At 48.2% G+C, this 22,713-nt stretch overlaps 1 protein-coding gene across 1 annotated transcript in view; it reads right to left on the bottom strand.

Annotated features, from left to right (window-relative positions):
- Positions 1–231: 231 nt before the first annotated feature.
- The window catches only part of LOC138351700 (trichohyalin-like), a 272,069-nt gene continuing 249,587 nt past the window's right edge, over positions 232–22,713 (bottom strand). Inside the window, exons 6-7 of the mRNA XM_069303721.1 lie at positions 462–578; positions 232–254 (exon numbers count right to left, since the gene is read on the bottom strand). Of these exons, the coding sequence (XP_069159822.1) occupies positions 232–254; positions 462–578 (140 nt within the window). The remainder of the gene's footprint in view (positions 255–461; positions 579–22,713) is intronic.

Raw genomic sequence — 22,713 nt, 5'->3', positions numbered from 1 at the left:
GGGTATCTATTATGTTAAGTATGTCACCTATGCACATATTTAATAAGTCAATATTGACTTATTAAATTTGCGAGATCGGGTTGTCCAGGGACCTGCCCGAAACGCTACGCGTACTAGTGGCTGTACAAGAATGTAACAACTCTTGTATATATCTCAAAAAGAAATAAAAGAAAATAAATAAATGCAGTAAATGTAATTATACCTAATAATTCCAATAATTAATAATTAAAATCAACATTTTAAAAATCGTTGCTCTAAAACATTATATCATAACATTTAAAACACTTTTTATTAAAACATAATGACATCACGTTTATAATCGTATTTACCATTTCTCAAAACTTGTGTATGAAACATAATTTAAAACATGAATAAAACAATCAAATGTCATTTTAAAAATATTTTGTAAAAGGGAAAAAGTAAGGTGGGCAGCCAGTACCAGCCTCAGTATTTCCACTTACCTAACCAATACTCTGTGGCGGCGTTACCGAAGCCGGTCTTGTAGGCCTCCCAGTCTCTGGTGAAGTTCACCGCAGGAACAACTTTATTGTCTCTCCGGAGTAACACCGTCCATCCTCCTGAAGAACAAGTCATTGTTAGGTTCACAATGACACATAACTCCTGAGAACTTTATGAAACACTTTGTTTATATTATTATCAGGAAAAACTCCATAGCTTAAATTCCATAAAAACTCCATATGAAGAAGTGTGATTATTTCATCTCCTCCCAATTCTAACAATTACCAGTAATTTAGGAAATGTTAAATTTTCAAAATGGCACCTCTAATGTTACCAGTGTTTCCCATGGTGGGTGATAGTGGTGCTGGTAGTGTCACCATGGTGGGTGATAGTGGTGCTGGTAGTGTCACCATGGTGGGTGATAGTGGTGCTGGTAGTGTCACCATGATGGGTGATAGTGGTGCTGGTAGTGTCACCATGGTGGGTGATAGTGGTGCTGGTAGTGTCACCATGGTGGGTGATAGTGGTGCTGGTAGTGTCACCATGGTGGGTGATAGTGGTGCTGGTAGTGTCACCATGGTGGGTGATAGTGGTGCTGGTAGTGTCACCATGGTGGGTGATAGTGGTGCTGGTAGTGTCACCATGGTGGGTGATAGTGGTGCTGGTAGTGTCACCATGGTGGGTGATAGTGGTGCTGGTAGTGTCACCATGGTGGGTGATAGTGGTGCTGGTAGTGTCACCAGTGTCCCATGGTGGGTGATAGTGGTGCTGGTAGTGTCACCATGGTGGGTGATAGTGGTGCTGGTAGTGTCACCATGGTGGGTGATAGTGGTGCTGGTAGTGTCACCATGGTGGGTGATAGTGGTGCTGGTAGTGTCACCATGGTGGGTGATAGTGGTGCTGGTAGTGTCACCATGGTGGGTGATAGTGGTGCTGGTAGTGTCACCATGGTGGGTGATAGTGGTGCTGGTAGTGTCACCATGGTGGGTGATAGTGGTGCTGGTAGTGTCACCATGGTGGGTGATAGTGGTGCTGGTAGTGTCACCATGGTGGGTGATAGTGGTGCTGGTAGTGTCACCATGGTGGGTGATAGTGGTGCTGGTAGTGTCACCATGGTGGGTGATAGTGGTGCTGGTAGTGTCACCATGGTGGGTGATAGTGGTGCTGGTAGTGTCACCATGGTGGGTGATAGTGGTGCTGGTAGTGTCACCATGGTGGGTGATAGTGGTGCTGGTAGTGTCACCATGGTGGGTGATAGTGGTGCTGGTAGTGTCACCATGGTGGGTGATAGTGGTGCTGGTAGTGTCACCATGGTGGGTGATAGTGGTGCTGGTAGTGTCACCATGGTGGGTGATAGTGGTGCTGGTAGTGTCACCATGGTGGGTGATAGTGGTGCTGGTAGTGTCACCATGGTGGGTGATAGTGGTGCTGGTAGTGTCACCATGCCCATGGTGGGTGATAGTGGTGCTGGTAGTGTCACCATGGTGGGTGATAGTGGTGCTGGTAGTGTCACCATGGTGGGTGATAGTGGTGCTGGTAGTGTCACCATGGTGGGTGATAGTGGTGCTGGTAGTGTCACCATGGTGGGTGATAGTGGTGCTGGTAGTGTCACCATGGTGGGTGATAGTGGTGCTGGTAGTGTCACCATGGTGGGTGATAGTGGTGCTGGTAGTGTCACCATGGTGGGTGATAGTGGTGCTGGTAGTGTCACCATGGTGGGTGATAGTGGTGCTGGTAGTGTCACCATGGTGGGTGATAGTTGTGCTGGTAGTGTCACCATGGTGGGTGATAGTGGTGCTGGTAGTGTCACCATGGTGGGTGATAGTGGTGCTGGTAGTGTCACCATGGTGGGTGATAGTGGTGCTGGTAGTGTCACCATGGTGGGTGATAGTAGGTGCTGGTAGTGTCACCATGGTGGTGACTAGTGGTGCTGGTAGTGTCCACCATGGTGGTGATAGTGGTGCTGGTAGTGTCACCATGGGGTTGACTAGTGCGTATGCTGGTCAGTTGTCCACCATGGTGGGTGATAGTGGTGCTGGTAGTGTCACCATGGTGGGTGATAGTGGTGCTGGTAGTGTCACCATGGTGGGTGATAGTGGTGCTGGTAGTGTCACCATGGTGGGTGATAGTGGTGCTGGTAGTGTCACCATGGTGGGTGATAGTGGTGCTGGTAGTGTCACCATGGTGGGTGATAGTGGTGCTGGTAGTGTCACCATGGTGGGTGATAGTGGTGCTGGTAGTGTCACCATGGTGGGTGATAGTGGTGCTGGTAGTGTCACCATGGTGGGTGATAGTGGTGCTGGTAGTGTCACCATGGTGGGTGATAGTGGTGCTGGTAGTGTCACCATGGTGGGTGATAGTGGTGCTGGTAGTGTCACCATGGTGGGTGATAGTGGTGCTGGTAGTGTCACCATGGTGGGTGATAGTGGTGCTGGTAGTGTCACCATGGTGGGTGATAGTGGTGCTGGTAGTGTCACCATGGTGGGTGATAGTGGTGCTGGTAGTGTCACCATGGTGGGTGATAGTGGTGCTGGTAGTGTCACCATGGTGGGTGATAGTGGTGCTGGTAGTGTCACCATGGTGGGTGATAGTGGTGCTGGTAGTGTCACCATGGTGGGTGATAGTGGTGCTGGTAGTGTCACCATGGTGGGTGATAGTGGTGCTGGTAGTGTCACCATGGTGGGTGATAGTGGTGCTGGTAGTGTCACCATGGTGGGTGATAGTGGTGCTGGTAGTGTCACCATGGTGGGTGATAGTGGTGCTGGTAGTGTCACCATGGTGGGTGATAGTGGTGCTGGTAGTGTCACCATGGGTGGGTGATAGTGGTGCTGGTAGTGTCACCATGGTGGGTGATAGTGGTGCTGGTAGTGTCACCATGGTGGGTGATAGTGGTGCTGGTAGTGTCACCATGGTGGGTGATAGTGGTGCTGGTAGTGTCACCATGGTGGGTGATAGTGGTGCTGGTAGTGTCACCATGGTGGGTGATAGTGGTGCTGGTAGTGTCACCATGGTGGGTGATAGTGGTGCTGGTAGTGTCACCATGGTGGTGATAGTGGTGCTGGTAGTGTCACCATGGTGGGTGATAGTGGTGCTGGTAGTGTCACCATGGTGGGTGATAGTGGTGCTGGTAGTGTCACCATGGTGGGTGATAGTGGTGCTGGTAGTGTCACCATGGTGGGTGATAGTGGTGCTGGTAGTGTCACCATGGTGGGTGATAGTGGTGCTGGTAGTGTCACCATGGTGGGTGATAGTGGTGCTGGTAGTGTCACCATGGTGGGTGATAGTGGTGCTGGTAGTGTCACCATGGTGGGTGATAGTGGTGCTGGTAGTGTCACCATGGTGGGATAGTGGTGCTGGTAGTGTCACCATGGTGGGTGATAGTGGTGCTGGTAGTGTCACCATGGTGGGTGATAGTGGTGCTGGTAGTGTCACCATGGTGGGTGATAGTGGTGCTGGTAGTGTCACCATGGTGGGTGATAGTGGTGCTGGTAGTGTCACCATGGTGGGTGATAGTGGTGCTGGTAGTGTCACCATGGTGGGTGATAGTGGTGCTGGTAGTGTCACCATGGTGGGTGATAGTGGTGCTGGTAGTGTCACCATGGTGGGTGATAGTGGTGCTGGTAGTGTCACCATGGTGGGTGGTGGTGCTGGTAGTGTCACCATGGTGGGTGATAGTGGTGCTGGTAGTGTCACCATGGTGGTGATAGTGGTGCTGGTAGTGTCACCATGGTGGGTGATAGTGGTGCTGGTAGTGTCACCATGGTGGGTGATAGTGGTGCTGGTAGTGTCACCATGGTGGGTGATAGTGGTGCTGGTAGTGTCACCATGGTGGGTGATAGTGGTGCTGGTAGTGTCACCATGGTGGGTGATAGTGGTGCTGGTAGTGTCACCATGGTGGGTGATAGTGGTGCTGGTAGTGTCACCATGGTGGGTGATAGTGGTGCTGGTAGTGTCACCATGGTGGGTGATAGTGGTGCTGGTAGTGTCACCATGGTGGGTGATAGTGGTGCTGGTAGTGTCACCATGGTGGGTGATAGTGGTGCTGGTAGTGTCACCATGGTGGGATAGTGGTGCTGGTAGTGTCACCATGGTGGGTGATAGTGGTGCTGGTAGTGTCACCATGGTGGGTGATAGTGGTGCTGGTAGTGTCACCATGGTGGGTGATAGTGGTGCTGGTAGTGTCACCATGGTGGGTGATAGTGGTGCTGGTAGTGTCACCATGGTGGGTGATAGTGGTGCTGGTAGTGTCACCATGGTGGGTGATAGTGGTGCTGGTAGTGTCACCATGGTGGGTGATAGTGGTGCTGGTAGTGTCACCATGGTGGGTGATAGTGGTGCTGGTAGTGTCACCATGGTGGGTGATAGTGGTGCTGGTAGTGTCACCATGGTGGGTGTATTGGTGCTGGTAGTGTCACCATGGTGGGTGATAGTGGTGCTGGTAGTGTCACCATGGTGGGTGATAGTGGTGCTGGTAGTGTCACCATGGTGGGTGATAGTGGTGCTGGTAAGTGTCACCATGGTGGGTTGATAGTGGTGCTGGTAGTGTCACCATGGTGGGTGATAGTGGTGCTGGTAGTGTCACCATGGTGGGTGATAGTGGTGCTGGTAGTGTCACCATGGTGGGTGATAGTGGTGCTGGTAGTGTCACCATGGTGGGTGATAGTGGTGCTGGTAGTGTCACCATGGTGGGTGATAGTGGTGCTGGTAGTGTCACCATGGTGGGTGATAGTGGTGCTGGTAGTGTCACCATGGTGGGTGATAGTGGTGCTGGTAGTGTCACCATGGTGGGTGATAGTGGTGCTGGTAGTGTCACCATGGTGGGTGATAGTGGTGCTGGTAGTGTCCACCATGGTGGGTGATATGTGGTGCTGGTAGTGTCACCATGGTGGGTGATAGTGGTGCTGGTAGTGTCACCATGGTGGGTGATAGTGGTGCTGGTAGTGTCACCATGGTGGGTGATAGTGGTGCTGGTAGTGTCACCATGGTGGGTGATAGTGGTGCTGGTAGTGTCACCATGGTGGGTGATAGTGGTGCTGGTAGTGTCACCATGGTGGGTGATAGTGGTGCTGGTAGTGTCACCATGGTGGGTGATAGTGGTGCTGGTAGTGTCACCATGGTGGGTGATAGTGGTGCTGGTAGTGTCACCATGGTGGGTGATAGTGGTGCTGGTAGTGTCACCATGGTGGGTTGATAGTGGTGCTGGTAGTGTCACCATGGTGGGTGATAGTGGTGCTGGTAGTGTCACCATGGTGGGTGATAGTGGTGCTGGTAGTGTCACCATGGTGGGTGATAGTGGTGCTGGTAGTGTCACCATGGTGGGTGATAGTGGTGCTGGTAGTGTCACCATGGTGGGTGATAGTGGTGCTGGTAGTGTCACCATGGTGGGTGATAGTGGTGCTGGTAGTGTCACCATGGTGGGTGATAGTGGTGCTGGTAGTGTCACCATGGTGGGTGATAGTGGTGCTGGTAGTGTCACCATGGTGGGTGATAGTGGTGCTGGTAGTGTCACCATGGTGGGTGATAGTGGTGCTGGTAGTGTCACCATGGTGGGTGATAGTGGTGCTGGTAGTGTCACCATGGTGGGTGATAGTGGTGCTGGTAGTGTCACCATGGTGGGTGATAGTGGTGCTGGTAGTGTCACCATGGTGGGTGATAGTGGTGCTGGTAGTGTCACCATGGTGGGTGATAGTGGTGCTGGTAGTGTCACCATGGTGGGTGATAGTGGTGCTGGTAGTGTCACCATGGTGGGTGATAGTGGTGCTGGTAGTGTCACCATGGTGGGTGATAGTGGTGCTGGTAGTGTCACCATGGTGGGTGATAGTGGTGCTGGTAGTGTCACCATGGTGGGTGATAGTGGTGCTGGTAGTGTCACCATGGTGGGTGATAGTGGTGCTGGTAGTGTCACCATGGTGGGTGATAGTGGTGCTGGTAGTGTCACCATGGTGGGTGATAGTGGTGCTGGTAGTGTCACCATGGTGGGTGATAGTGGTGCTGGTAGTGTCACCATGGTGGGTGATAGTGGTGCTGGTAGTGTCACCATGGTGGGTGATAGTGGTGCTGGTAGTGTCACCATGGTGGGTGATAGTGGTGCTGGTAGTGTCACCATGGTGGGTGATAGTGGTGCTGGTAGTGTCACCATGGTGGGTGATAGTGGTGCTGGTAGTGTCACCATGGTGGGTGATAGTGGTGCTGGTAGTGTCACCATGGTGGGTGATAGTGGTGCTGGTAGTGTCACCATGGTGGGTGATAGTGGTGCTGGTAGTGTCACCATGGTGGGTGATAGTGGTGCTGGTAGTGTCACCATGGTGGGTGATAGTGGTGCTGGTAGTGTCACCATGGTGGGTGATAGTGGTGCTGGTAGTGTCACCATGGTGGGTGATAGTGGTGCTGGTAGTGTCACCATGGTGGGTGATAGTGGTGCTGGTAGTGTCACCATGGTGGGTGATAGTGGTGCTGGTAGTGTCACCATGGTGGGTGATAGTGGTGCTGGTAGTGTCACCATGGTGGGTGATAGTGGTGCTGGTAGTGTCACCATGGTGGGTGATAGTGGTGCTGGTAGTGTCACCATGGTGGGTGATAGTGGTGCTGGTAGTGTCACCATGGTGGGTGATAGTGGTGCTGGTAGTGTCACCATGGTGGGTGATAGTGGTGCTGGTAGTGTCACCATGGTGGGTGATAGTGGTGCTGGTAGTGTCACCATGGTGGGTGATAGTGGTGCTGGTAGTGTCACCATGGTGGGTGATAGTGGTGCTGGTAGTGTCACCATGGTGGGTGATAGTGGTGCTGGTAGTGTCACCATGGTGGGTGATAGTGGTGCTGGTAGTGTCACCATGGTGGGTGATAGTGGTGCTGGTAGTGTCACCATGGTGGGTGATAGTGGTGCTGGTAGTGTCACCATGGTGGGTGATAGTGGTGCTGGTAGTGTCACCATGGTGGGTGATAGTGGTGCTGGTAGTGTCACCATGGTGGGTGATAGTGGTGCTGGTAGTGTCACCATGGTGGGTGATAGTGGTGCTGGTAGTGTCACCATGGTGGGTGATAGTGGTGCTGGTAGTGTCACCATGGTGGGTGATAGTGGTGCTGGTAGTGTCACCATGGTGGGTGATAGTGGTGCTGGTAGTGTCACCATGGTGGGTGATAGTGGTGCTGGTAGTGTCACCATGGTGGGTGATAGTGGTGCTGGTAGTGTCACCATGGTGGGTGAATAGTGGTGCTGGTAGTGTCACCATGGTGGGTGATAGTGGTGCTGGTAGTGTCACCATGGTGGGTGATAGTGGTGCTGGTAGTGTCACCATGGTGGGTGATAGTGGTGCTGGTAGTGTCACCATGGTGGGTGATAGTGGTGCTGGTAGTGTCACCATGGTGGGTGATAGTGGTGCTGGTAGTGTCACCATGGTGGGTGATAGTGGTGCTGTAGTGTCACCATGGTGGGTGATAGTGGTGCTGGTAGTGTCACCATGGTGGGTGATAGTGGTGCTGGTAGTGTCACCATGGTGGGTGATAGTGGTGCTGGTAGTGTCACCATGGTGGGTTGATAGTGGTGCTGGTAGTGTCACCATGGTGGGGATAGTGGGTGCTGGTAGTGTCACCATGGTGGGTGATAGTGGTGCTGGTAGTGTCACCATGGTGGGTGATAGTGGTGCTGGTAGTGTCACCATGGTGGGTGATAGTGGTGCTGGTAGTGTCACCATGGTGGGTGATAGTGGTGCTGGTAGTGTCACCATGGTGGGTGATAGTGGTGCTGGTAGTGTCACCATGGTGGGTGATAGTGGTGCTGGTAGTGTCACCATGGTGGGTGATAGTGGTGCTGGTAGTGTCACCATGGTGGGTGATAGTGGTGCTGGTAGTGTCACCATGGTGGGTGATAGTGGTGCTGGTAGTGTCACCATGGTGGGTGATAGTGGTGCTGGTAGTGTCACCATGGTGGGTGATAGTGGTGCTGGTAGTGTCACCATGGTGGGATATGGTGCTGGTAGTGTCACCATGGTGGGTGATAGTGGTGCTGGTAGTGTCACCATGGTGGGTGATAGTGGTGCTGGTAGTGTCACCATGGTGGGTGATAGTGGTGCTGGTAGTGTCACCATGGTGGGTGATAGTGGTGCTGGTAGTGTCACCATGGTGGGTGATAGTGGTGCTGGTAGTGTCACCATGGTGGGTGATAGTGGTGCTGGTAGTGTCACCATGGTGGGTGATAGTGGTGCTGGTAGTGTCACCATGGTGGGTGATAGTGGTTGGTAGTGTCACCATGGTGGGTGATAGTGGTGCTGGTAGTGTCACCAGTGATGTGGGTGATAGTGGTGCTGGTAGTGTCACCATGGTGGGTGATAGTGGTGCTGGTAGTGTCACCATGGTGGGTGATAGTGGTGCTGGTAGTGTCACCATGGTGGGTGATAGTGGTGCTGGTAGTGTCACCATGGTGGGTGATAGTGGTGCTGGTAGTGTCACCATGGTGGGTGATAGTGGTGCTGGTAGTGTCACCATGGTGGGTGATAGTGGTGCTGGTAGTGTCACCATGGTGGGTGATAGTGGTGCTGGTAGTGACCATGGTGGGTGATAGTGGTGCTGGTAGTGTCACCATGGTGGGTGATAGTGGTGCTGGTAGTGTCACCATGGTGGGTGATAGTGGTGCTGGTAGTGTCCACCATGGTGGGTGATATGGTGCTGTAGTGTCACCATTCGGTGGGTGACAGTGGTGATGTAGTGTCACATGGTGGGTGATAGTGGTGCTGTAGTGTCACCATGGCGGGGATAGTGGTGATGTAGTGACACCATGGTGGAAGATAATGGATGCTGGTAGTGTTACATGGTGGGTGATAGTGGTGCTGGTAGTGTCACCATGGTTGGGTGATAATTGGTGCTGGTATGTCACCAGGGTTTCCATGGTGGTGATAGTGGTGCTGTAGGGTCACCATGGTGGGTGATAGTGGTGCTGGTAGTTGTCACCATGGTGGGTGATAGTGGGCTGGTAGTGTCACCCTGGTGGGGGATAGTGGTGCTGGTAGTGTCACCATGGTGGGTGATAGTGGTGCTGGTAGTGTTCACCATGGGGTGATAGTGGTGCTGGTAGTGTCACCATGGTGGGTGATAGTGGTGCTGGTCGTGTCACCATGGTGGGTGATAGGTGGTGCTGGTAGTTTCAACCATGGTGGGTGACAGTGGTGCGGTAGTTTCACCATGTGGGTGATAGTGGTGCTGGTAGTGTCACCATGGTGGGTGATAGTGGTGCTGGTAGTGTCACCATGGTGGGTGATAGTGGTGCTGGTAGTGTCACCATGGTGGGTGATAGTGGTGCTGGTAGTGTCACCATGGTGGGTGATAGTGGTGCTGGTAGTGTCACCATGGTGGGTGATAGTGGTGCTGGTGAGTGGTATGTCACCATGGTGGGTGATAGTGGTGCTGGTAGTGTCACCATGGTGGGTGATAGTGGTGCTGGTAGTGTCACCATGGTGGGTGATAGTGGTGCTGGTAGTGTCACCATGGTGGGTGATAGTGGTGCTGGTAGTGTCACCATGGTGGGTGATAGTGGTGCTGGTAGTGTCACCATGGTGGGTGATAGTGGTGCTGGTAGTGTCACCATGGTGGGTGATAGTGGTTCTGGTAGTGTCACCATGGTGGGTGATAGTGGTGCTGGTAGTGTCACCATGGTGGGTGACAGTGGTGCTGGTAGTGTCACCATGGTGGGTGATAGTGGTGCTGGTAGTGTCACCATGGTGGGTGATAGTGGTGCTGGTAGTGACACCATGGTGGGAGATAATGGTGCTGGTAGTGTCACCATGATGGGTGATAGTGGTGCTGGTAGTGTCACCATGGTGGGTGATAGTGGTGCTGGTAGTGTCACCATGGTGGGTGATAGTGGTGCTGGTAGTGTCACCATGGTGGGTGATAGTGGTGCTGGTAGTGTCACCATGGTGGGTGATAGTGGTGCTGGTAGTGTCACCATGGTGGGTGATAGTGGTGCTGGTAGTGTCACCATGGTGGGTGATAGTGGTGCTGGTAGTGTCACCATGGTGGGTGATATTGGTACTGGTAGTGTCACCATGGTGGGTGATAGTGGTGCTGGTAGTGTCACCAGTGTTTCCCATGGTGGGTGATAGTGGTGCTGGTAGTGTCACCATGGTGGGTGATAGTGGTGCTGGTAGTGTCACCATGGTGGGTGATAGTGGTGCTGGTAGTGTCACCATGGTGGGTGATAGTGGTGCTGGTAGTGTCACCATGGTGGGTGACAGTGGTGCTGGTAGTGTCACCATGGTGGGTGATAGTGGTGCTGGTAGTGTCACCATGGTGGGTGATAGTGGTGCTGGTAGTGACACCATGGTGGGAGATAATGGTGCTGGTAGTGTCACCATGGTGGGTGATAGTGGTGCTGGTAGTGTCACCATGGTGGGTGATAGTGGTGCTGGTAGTGTCACCATGGTGGGTGATAGTGGTGCTGGTAGTGTCACCATGGTGGGTGATAGTGGTGCTGGTAGTGTCACCATGGTGGGTGATAGTGGTGCTGGTAGTGTCACCATGGTGGGTGATAGTGGTGCTGGTAGTGTCACCATGGTGGGTGATATTGGTACTGGTAGTGTCACCATGGTGGGTGATAGTGGTGCTGGTAGTGTTAATGTTAGTGTTAATAATTAATTATTAATTATAAACCACCAACACCCGGCACTTCGGGCCAGGCCGGCGCCGGACACCGGTACCCCTCTGGGAGAAGCAGCCAGAAAACCTTCACAATCCGTCAACTGTCCTGTGACCCAAGGCGTCGTAACAACAATCCGGTCCGTTGGATAGCAAGAGAAGGGGATCCTGGGGCTCCCAGACGGAGCAGGCGTCCAGACGGAGCAGGTGTCCAGACGTCCGCTCATCGTCAAGGATGAACCAGAAGTCTCTCCCCTGGTGGATGACAGTGGTGCTAGCATATATATATATATATTTTTTTTTTTTGAGATATATACAAGAGTTGTTACATTCTTGTACAGCCACTAGTACGCGTAGCGTTTCGGGCAGGTCCCTGGAATACGATCCCCGCCGCGAAGAATCGTTGTTACAACCAAGTACACATTTTACTGTTGCGTTAAACAGAGGCTACAGTTAAGGATTTGTGCCCAGTAAATCCTCCCCGGCCAGGATACGAACCCATGACAAAGCGCTCGCGGAACGCCAGGCGAGTGTCTTACCACTACACCACGGAGACTGTGTTGTGACCTCTATATTGTTAGAGAAATTACTGAACTCTTTCCATCATAAGAGTAAAGTGAATTATTAGTGGTTTGTGAGTCAGCTGTCAGGAGACAGCGTCGGTCAAAGATATTAACAGAGGTCAGATCCCTGTGGTTGTGAGCTCAGGGCTGTCTGGTAGTTGACTGGTGACAGGTTGACCGTGCCAGGTCAAGCTCTAGGGTGAGGGCAGTCTGGTAGTTGACTGGTGACAGGTTGACCGCGCCAGGTCAAGCTCTAGGGTCAGGGCTGTCTGGTAGTTGACTGGTGACAGGTTGACCACCCCAGGTCAAGGGTCAGGGCAGTCTGGTAGTTGACTGGTGACAGGTTGACCGCCCCAGGTCAAGCTCTAGGGTCAGGGCTGTCTGGTAGTTGACTGGTGACAGGTTGACCACCCCAGGTCAAGGGTCAGGGCAGTCTGGTAGTTGACTGGTGACAGGTTGACCGCGCCAGGTCAAGCTCTAGGGTCAGGGCAGTCTGGTAGTTGACTGGTGACAGGTTGACCGCCCCAGGTCAAGCTCTAGGGTCAGGGCAGTCTGATAGTTGACTGGTAACAGGTTGACCGCCCCAGGTCAAAGGTCAGGCCAGTCGGGTAGTGGACTGGTGACAGGTTGACCGCGCCAGGTCAAGCTCTAGGGTCAGGGCAGTCGGGTAGTTGACTGGTGACAGGTTGACCGCGCCAGGTCAAGGGTCAGGGCAGTCTGGTAGTTATGTGAGGAGGTGGTTCACCAGCTCACTTACAATAGTGCTCTTATGCCTGTGAGAGCCAGTACACTTGTTAAGTGCACTTGTTAAGTGGGCGGACTTAAGTTTGGTAACCACCAACCGAAACATCTAGTGTTTGGGCTCATGTGAGAGCCCCAGTCATCAGCAGTCCATAAATGTTACCCTGGCCGGGGTGGCATGTCTGTGGACAGTGCTAGAGCTGATAGCATCATCTCATTGTATGGCATGGAGCCAGACAACTTTGCGCGCGAACGGCTAGGCCGCAGGCGTGGGAGAAGCATGTAGGCCTCCTGCTCTCGCTCGCTAGCCACTTGTGTTGTTACCATGGAAACCAGCCGCCATCTTAGTAAACATCTTGAGCCGCCATGTTGGTCGGCCATCTTGGAGTTGCCCTAGGGGCTATGCTACACCGTCGCTGATTGGATGAGAGGGGTAGGCCGCTGTATGCCTTCCTCTCATTGGTTATTTCGAGAAGGACGCGGGGATAGCCGTTGTGTAGCATCATTCTGAACTCAGCCGCCACCTTGTCAGGACGCTTCCTGTACTCAATTCGGCCAAATTGGAGTATAGGGCGTCGTGGTGGCTGGACTACCCAACTGCTGATGCTTCCTGCTTCACCTACGACAACGGTCGTCACAGAATCCGGCCGGAGTCGTCGCTTGGAGGGGTTTAAGACATTGTTATTCAGGGGGTAGAGGTACAGTGATCTGGGATCGTGGGGGAATGTGCATACGAGCAGCAACAGACTCGTAGATCCCATACCAGTGATGATTAGACTTGCTAGTGCTCTGTAGCAGTCGATGGGAACGGGGAAATTCGTGTCAGTGTTAAGGCAATTTCCCGTGTTTGTGTGAGACGCTATCGTGCGCGTCACCTGGGTATGAACGCTTCACTTCACCGGGGAGTCGAGGGTGCGAACTCAGCCGTGTTGAGTGGGAGGGGTTCAAGTGTGCGCCAATTTTCCGTATAAGTACTACGGTCAGGAACTACCGCCGCTTACGCCACTTGGGACGAGCCAGCCACCTAAAGCGGGGTGCCTGATGTATGGGAATGGTGTGTAAAGCCGGCAGTGTGAATGAGTAAGTACCTATGTGTGTATTTCTGGTGATTAGTAGTCTCTAAAGCTTGAATTCGAGGTCAAGTGTTCCGTCACATTGTCACGCAGCACCTGTTCAGGTGGAGTGAATTGTGGGCGAGGAGATTAATCACCTGTGTTGTTATCTTGTCAGTCCAGAGGGACTTAAGTCTGGTGTACACAGACGTACAGTGTGTGTGTGTGTGTGTGGGTACACACGGGGAACATACATAGATTAGCCAAGGACTGAGAGGATGTCCAAGTAATAATTATATTATTCCATTGTGGTAATCATTTTGATCGTCCGTGGGACGGAGTGATATCATCTCCATGTGTGGTCTTGCAGGTGTGGAATTCCAACACTGAGCGCTCAGGTATGTGTAACGCCAGCGATTCCTGGCAATGATTATTGTGGAGTATACCACAGTTGGATTTAATTTCTTGTATTGTTCCCAGGGCCATGGCAAGTGTGATTTATATAAATATATATTGTGGTTGCAGTATTAATTAACGTAATTTTGGTGAGTGACGAGGCTGTCTAGAGAGACCGCCCCTGCTCTGTCGAGTAACGTAACTCTCGAGTGTTTATCGGCATGCGTGATCGATAAATCACTCACCATGTGATTTAAGGAGTATGAGATTCTCCTTAGTGTTCCCAATAACGTTTGATAGCTGTAGGCTACATGTGTCAGCGGTAATTATATATATATATATATAATCGTAGTGTCACGGTGCCCAGTGTTATTGTGTTATTTACTGTGAGGTGATTGATATATATTGACCTATGTTCTAGGGGTCATTTGCAGCAGTAAGTAAGTAAGTGTGTGCAGTATTCTAATATTTGGAAATTAGAGTACTTGCCGTGTGTGTTATTGCAAAGGGGGTTGCTATTTGATGGTGATTGTTGCTAGTGTTGAGCAATCACCGTATGTGATTGCAGTTCAGTAAAGCCATTGTGGGGCAGTGTTCTAGAGGGTTCATGTCCTGTAGGTTATTTTACTAGGTTCTGCAGTATTGTCATTGCAACCGGATTGTAACGTAAATCACTGTGATTTGTTAGTGTGATTTGTCATTGTCGTGGGGGAACTCGGCTGTAGACGAGTACTTGGGTACCAATATATTCTCCTGGTTATCTGGTAGGACATCGAAGTCCAGTATTCAGTGAGGTGATTGCGAGGCAATTAATATAACCTAACCAAGGGAACGCCCATTGCTTCAAGAGAATTTGTTCTTTGACAATTTGAGTTACGTAGAATACGTTTGGGTTAATATACTTTCCTGCAAGCAGCTACGGTAGTCTCGAGGAGCCTAGCCATCAGCCAGATAAGAATTAGAGTATTGTCTGTCGTAATTAACGGTCAGTGGGCCGGGTAATTGATGTGTTTCAGGAAGTCAAAGTAATTAATCTCGATCCTTGCTTGATCGACTCACACGAAGGCTACATTGTTCCATTAACGTAACGTCGTTATCTGCCCGGAAGTACCGGCACTTGATTGACTCGTGGGAGGAGTAGCGTCATTTTAGAATAACGTAACGTGGGGCTAATTACTGTTATTAGTCGCCTGAATTGGTCTGAGTATGGAAGGCTCAGACGGAATTCATACCTTAATGTAAATTGCTGAGCCAGTGTGAAAGGTTGCGTATTTTAATTGTTTAATTATTGATCTTGAGGATAGTAATTAATTACTCTAAAGGTAATCACGAGTGATTACCGTTCTCATAGCACTTTGGACATTGTAAATCAGAGTTTACCATCGCTAAGTGATTAGTAACCGATTAACGTAAATTAACGTAACTAGTAGAGAGATTAATCAGCTGTCTGGTAGTACAGGGATTAATGGGATTTTCTCACTGAATGCTCGACGGGTAGAGTGTTGTTTGATTTCCGCGTTACTAGTGACAGTTGTAAGAGTTGTTAATTTAACGTAAATGTTACCTTGTTATTAACGTAAATGTTATTGTGTTATTAACGTAAATCAATTGTTATTGATTGTTGATCGTCCGTGGGACGGAGTGTTAACGTAAGGATTAATTTGTGGAAGGGTGCTGGAGTTGCCAGTGAACCCATTAGTTATTGTTGTCATTGAAAGACTACTGATTTGATTGCATTGCAACCGCTGTTGCAGAAGTAGACTGCACTGAGGCGTAGAACAGTTAAGAGGTTACTGGAGACGTATTTCAGAACCTACTGTGTCATTAGTTGTAATTGTGATTATAGATCTGTTAGTTCTTGCTTGCTTGTTGATTCCTCTGTGGTCACGCTAATGTTCGAGTTAGTTCATTATGCAGTCCGAGGGGCTGGTGTCTAGCTGTCATTGATAGTGTCACAGAAAGGATTTCGAGTAATGTCATTGACATTTCTTTTTGTTTGTTGTAGTAGTTAGTACTTTATTGAATAAATTAAGTTGTTATGGTTAACACTGTCTTTTCGTTACACCCCCACACATTACTATTGTTATGCAAATGTTCTTCACACTCGACTAATAAAACTGAGACTATTTTTCTGAGCTTTGGATCAAATATACGGCACCACACAACAATAAATTATTGTTGTGAGAGCCCGTGACCTACTCGTTAGATTCGCTTCGGCGATTGGCGAAGGTCGGCGGCCTAGTGAGGGGGATTTCAATTTTCATTGGGGTCTCGGCGTTTGCTCGCCCCTAGTCAATTGTTCATACATGGTCCCAAAGTGAGGAATGAGCTGTTTACTACACTGGTGTGTTAGCTAAGCAAGTCCTTCCTCAGGCGACCTAGTTGAATATCACGACAGGAATAAAGGTTAAAGAATAAAGAAAATTCTTAGAAATTTTCCGAGCTAAAATTCCTTATACCAATTTCAATTTATTCCACAAATTCTCAACTCAAAACTCTCACAGTTGACTGATGACAGGTTGACTGTAACACTGTAAAAGTGTTTGGTTTAGTTTAATACATACATAGAGTACATGAGTCACAGACAGGGATTAGAGAAGGCGCCAGTTTGTCCACCGGAAAGTCACACCTCTAAAAGTTAATGACACCAAGTGACCTGAGGTCAGATCATGCGAATTTCACCTTCTACTAATCTAATAATTGGAGCCTGGTAGCCTTCAAACATGCCGACGTTTAAGGAGTGGCTTGATAGAGAGCCGGAGGCTATCTACTTGTGGGCGGAGTTAGCTACTAGGTTCCCCAATAAATACTCGGAGAACTATCGATTCGAGAGCATTAAGAGAAGACAGACAGAACGGCAGTCAGCAGAGCAGAGAAGACGTCCCTAGCAGGGAGGCTGTCGGCTGGCAGGGCGAGACAGTCTCTGTCAAGCTACAGACCCCCCCCCCTCTATCCAGCTATAGGCAGAGACACTTGGTGAGTTGAGCAGTAAGGTGACTTGGTCGTGTTTTACAAGTGTTGTGTGATGATCAGGGACAGTCAGTTGTAGTGTTCTCAGATTCTTGGAGGATGACTCACTTTGAATATTAATCTTTAACATTTTAATTGGATTGCTTAAGTTATGATACTTATCATGAAAAATATAATTTTGAATTTATTATTTAAATGGACTTTATTTTGTTCCCTAGAGATTTTGAGTTGAGGTGAGAAAGCCTCGGTGGTTACTGGTTTCATGGTTTGGAATGAGTACATGATAAAGATGGGACCATACTAATAATAATCTCTTGAAAACATCTTTGGTGAATATTGTGATACAGACAAGTTCCATTCCTTGTCTTGTATGTAATGATCATGAATGGATGGTGGCAGCATTTCGTTTTCTACTATCTACTTCTACTATCTACTCTTCTACTTCTACCTATCTACACCTCTCCCTCCACACCTCTCTGAACTCTCACTTTCAACTAATGACCCTCCTCGCTCCTCCCACCTCCCTACCTCTCACCCCAAACCCTCACTAATTACTTCTCTATTCATTTCTTTCCTTTCGTATTCTCTTATACGTTTGTGGCAATGATTCTGTATTCTAGAGTTCTCTCTGGAGTTTCGGGTAACTGATCAAGTGACGGCGCCTTGTAGTCTTAGCACCTAGGTAGTCAAATACCTAGGTTACAAGGTGTTGAACGAGAGAGGTTGCCTTAGGATCTCTGAGAGTGCTCTAGAATAGTTAGCTAACTGGGGACGGGATAACGGACTAGAGAGAGCTGTTTCCCCCGGCCTCGTTAGTTAACTGGGGGGTGGAATAATGGACAAGATAGAGCTATTTCCCCCACCCCCCGTTACAATGTTGGCAGCGGTGTTGAACAATGTTGTAGGTAGATAGTGTTCATTTAACATTGTTCAGTCCCACGTGTCTTTGCTGCTCAGGCGCTATCAGGGAGATCTTGACAGGTGTTTAATATTCGCGATTTAGCGAGTTTTTTTTCAGGTTAGGAGATAGTGATTCTCTGGTGTTGTGTTCAGTGATTTTGTGAGTTTTGTGGTGTTCAGGGAATGTTCACCAGAACTTGCGTGTGTAGTGATTTATGTTAGTGTTAAGATTTGGCGATTTTGGAACTTAGCGGTTGGTGGGTAGTGGAGGTCACCTGAGTGTGACAGGTGACCTCGCATGTCCCACGGGGACACCCAGCCACCGCTGGTCTCCAGGTCAGTTGGGGAGTGGCAGGTGTAGTTATTAAGTAATTTAAGTGGTGGTTCTGCTCAGATTATTGTGATCGACTGTTTTACTCCATTTGAACGCAATAACCCGAGGTGTACTGGTCTTGTACAGCATGCTAGGGGGAGGCTTAGTATGTCAGTAGACTTCACGTTGGGGACGCTCGATGTTAGATAGTCTGGTCACAGGAGTGGCAAAACTTTGGAGTTGTTGACCGGCGGAGAAGCTAGGGAAACACTTTGGGTCACGTAGGTGGCTGTAGGTTAAGGGTGGGAGTAACGTCTGGTTAAGTACGTAAGATTAGGAACGGTATAGTTAAGTTAGGCTAGTGTTTTGTCTATTAGTTTTGATATTTATTGTGGAGATTGGTTTAGGTGACAAGTTAAAAGTAGTGACGACCTTATTCTCTCTTCTCTAACTTTACTCTAGTACTGTTTTATGTTCCACCAAGTCAATTTCTTAAAGTGTCAATTGGATTATTTAAATTTAAGTGTAGTTGTTGCCAGGAGGAGAGCGGTATGATTAGACTGTGTGAACCCTATACAAACTACAGGGTCACATAACATTTTGGGAGCACGGTATTGTCGCCTTTCTGTTCATTCACAGGTGGGAGCCAGAAGTGAGGAGAGACGCACATACAAAAGAGGGAGACGGCTGCTGTGTACCATACTCACGGGCGTTTATCACCACCACCACGACCAGCCCCCTACCTGGAGGTCATGGCTCCACCACCACCACCACCCCGGGGGACCCCAAGATGCAGCCCTCTCGGTCGGTCAACATTGGTCTACCCAGTGGACCCCAGGACGGACGGACCCCAGTGGACCCCAAGACGGACGGACCCCAGTGGACCCCAAGACGGACGGACCCCCAGTGGACCCCAGGTCGTTCTGCAGACGACCCCAGATAATATATTAGTATATTTTGGTAGCAGTCTTTCCTGTAGACATATATTATTAAATATGACCGAAAAAGTAAGATTAATAATTCTAACACGAATTTTCTCAATCTTTCGTACATTTCTTTTCACTGTTGGAGGTAATTCAAAAATCAATTCTCCAAAATTCATTTTTATTTCTAGTCTGACGCGACACTTGAGCGCGTTTCGTAAAACTTATTACATTTTTAAAGACTTTAGTTAACAAATACACAACTGAATAGAACTTACATATCTCCGATTTTGTTTATATCTACATTTGAGTGAGGTGGATGGGGTGAGGTGGTATTTAATAAGGTATTAATTTCATCAACACAAGCCAGAACATGAAACAATGGGTATTGAAAAGAAGTGATTGTAGAAAGCCTATTGGTCCATATTTCTTGATGCTTCTATATTGGAGCGGAGTCTTGAAGTGGGTAGAATATAGTTGTGCATTAATTGGTTGTTGATTGCTGGTGTTGACTTCTTGATGTGTAATGCCTCGCAAACGTCAAGCCGCCTGCTATCGCTGTATCTATCGATGATTTCTGTGTTGTTTACTAGGATTTCTCTGGCGATGGTTTGGTTGTGGGAAGAGATTATATGTTCCTTAATGGAGCCCTGTTGCTTATGCATCGTTAAACGCCTAGAAAGAGATGTTGTTGTCTTGCCTATACACTGGGTTTTTTGGAGCTTACAGTCCCCAAGAGGGCATTTGAAACCGGCCATATACTGCAGGTATGTTGACGACATTTTTACACAGGTACCTGATGTCAGACATCTGCAGGAGCTGAAGGAGGCATTTGAGCAGAGTTCCATGCTGCGTTTCATTTACGAGATGGAAAAGGATGGGAAGCTGCCCTTTCTAGATGTAACAGTCATGGAAAAGAGCGGAGGTTTCCACACTGCAGTCTCCACTAAGGAAACGAACATAGGAATGTGCCTAAATGCCAACAGCGACTGCCCAGACAGGTACAAGAGGAGTGTTGTTAACGCATATGTCGACCATGCTCTCAGCCACAGCTCAGAATGGAAGCAAGTCGACGAAGAACTCTGTAGGGTAAGGCAGGTCCTAGTCAACAACGGCTTCTCCAATGGTTTCGTCGAAGACATCATAAGAAGGAAAGTGAAACGCCATGCAACCTCTGAAGAGACAACTAACACAACACCTATACCCCCTATTAGACTATTTTACAGGAACTTCTTTTCCACAGCTCATAAAACGAAGGAAAGGGTCCTGAAAGATATTGTTAATAGAAACGTTATCCCTACAGACAAAAATCAGAGGATACAACTGACGATTTACTATAAAACCAGAAAAACGGCCAGCCTACTCATGAGAAACTCTCCAGACACAAAACAGAACGCTTTATAAGAGACTAACGTCGTCTATGCCTTCAAATGCCCTCTTGGGGACTGTAAGCTCCAAAAAACCCAGTATATAGGCAAGACAACAACATCTCTTTCTAGGCGTTTAACGATGCATAAGCAACAGGGCTCCATTAAGGAACATATAATCTCTTCCCACAACCAAACCATCGCCAGAGAAATCCTAGTAAACAACACAGAAATCATCGATAGATACAGCGATAGCAGGCGGCTTGACGTTTGCGAGGCATTACACATCAAGAAGTCAACACCAGCAATCAACAGCCAATTAATGCACAACTATATTCTACCCACCTCAAGACTCCGCTCCAATATAGAAGCATCAAAAAATATGGACCAATAGGCTTTCTACAATCACTTCTTTTCAATACCCATTGTTTCATGTTCTGGCTTGTGTTGATGAAATTAATACCTTATTAAATACCACCTCACCCCATCCACCTCACTCAAATGTAGATATAAACAAAATCGGAGATATGTAAGTTCTATTCAGTTGTGTATTTGTTAACTAAAGTCTTTGAAAATGTAATAAGTTTTATGAAACGCGCTCAAGTGTCTCGTCAGACTAGAAATAAAAATGAATTTTGGAGAATTGATTTTTGAATTACCTCCAACAGTGATATATATATATATATATATATATATATATATATATAATATATATATATATATATATATATATATATATATATATATATATATATATATATATATATATATATATATATATTATTAAATATGACCGGAAAAGTAAGATTAATAATTCTAACAAGAATTTTCTCAATATTTCTTATGTTTCTTTTTATTGTCGATGGTAATTGAAAAATCAATTCTCCAAAATTCATTTTCATTTCTAGTCTGATGCGACACTTGAACGCGTTTCGTAATAACTTATCACATTTTCAAAGACTTTAGTTTACACACACACAACTATAACTTGCAAATACTAAACAGAGTTCTACTATGCTATAATTTAAACTGCAGGTCGAATATGTCGTCCTGTTGGACGACATATTCGACCTCGAGACACAAAAGAAGGTCACCACCAAAGACACCTTACAAGCAGAACTTATTGCAGAAGAAGGAAAGATTCGAGGCAACTACAGAAGCACCATACTGTCCCATGAGCTCGAAGCGGCAGCTAATAGCCTTCGTGAGAACAAGGAGATAGTCGTCAGGAGAGGTGACAAGTCGCCAATATACGTCATTCTTAAAAAAGACGAATATCTGGCGAAAATGAACCTCATACTCTCTGACCAAACTAAATTGCAAAGGGTAACGAAGGACACTACAGCTGAATTGAAAGCAAAGGTTAACAGATTGATCGAAACTGTGAACGCCAAGAAATCCGGACTTAACCTGCCAAAGATTATTGGGGAATACAAACCTGGGTATGGGTATGGAAATGTCAAGACACACAAGCCTGGATACCCACTTAGGCCAATCATCAGCCAGATACCCACACCCACGTACAGACTGGCAAAGCGACTCAATGGCTTGCTGACTCCTTATGTCCCTTCCCAGCAAACAATTTCAAGATTCCACAACGTTCTTGGAAAGTTTTTGAAAGGATTGATAACATTTGTTTTCACGAATTAGATACGTTATTTTGTGTAGAAATAAATAGGTTTCCAAAACTTTTAACCAAAACTTACGTACCTAACCCTAATTTGAAACGTTGTGACCCCTTTTGTACCCTAATTTGAAACTTTGTGACCCATTTTGTACTTAATATGAAACTTTGTGACCCCTTTTGTACCTAATTTGAAACTTTGTGACCTCTTTTATAAAGTGTTTCAAGTTAAAATGCTCACATATAAATACAATAGGGAATGTAAAAATATAAAAATATATTTCTACATTTGGTAAAATAAAGCATCATAATAAAGATGGGTTCATCATTTTTATTCATTTATCATTTGTAGTTGTGTAGTGTATTGGCTTGGTGTAGTAGTGTGGTGTAGTGGCCTGGTGTAGTGGCCTAGTGTAGTAGCGTGGTGTAGTAGCCTGGTGTAGTGGCCTGGTGTAGTGGCCTGGTTTAGTGGCGTGGTGTAGTAGCCTGGTGTAGTGGCCTGGTGTAGTGGCCTGGTTTAGTGGTGTGGTGTAGTAGCCTGGTGTAGTGGTGTAGTAGCGTGGTGTAGTGGCGTGGTGTAGAAGCCTGGTATAGTGGCGTGGTGTAGTGGCTTGGTATAGTGGCCTGGTATAGTAGTCTAGTGTGGTGGCATGGTGTAGTTGTGTGTAGTGGCGTGGTGTAGTTGCCTGGTATAGTGGCATGGTGTAGTAGCCTGGTATAGTGGAGTGGTGTAGCGGCCTGGTATACTGGAGTGGTGTTGCGGCCTGGTATAGTGGCGT

The sequence above is a fragment of the Procambarus clarkii genome, chromosome 50 (assembly GCF_040958095.1).
Source record: "Procambarus clarkii isolate CNS0578487 chromosome 50, FALCON_Pclarkii_2.0, whole genome shotgun sequence".
Classification (NCBI taxonomy): Eukaryota; Metazoa; Arthropoda; class Malacostraca; order Decapoda; family Cambaridae; genus Procambarus; species Procambarus clarkii.
Note: the sequence above shows the minus strand (reverse complement) of the source record. Positions and strands in the feature narration are given on the sequence as shown.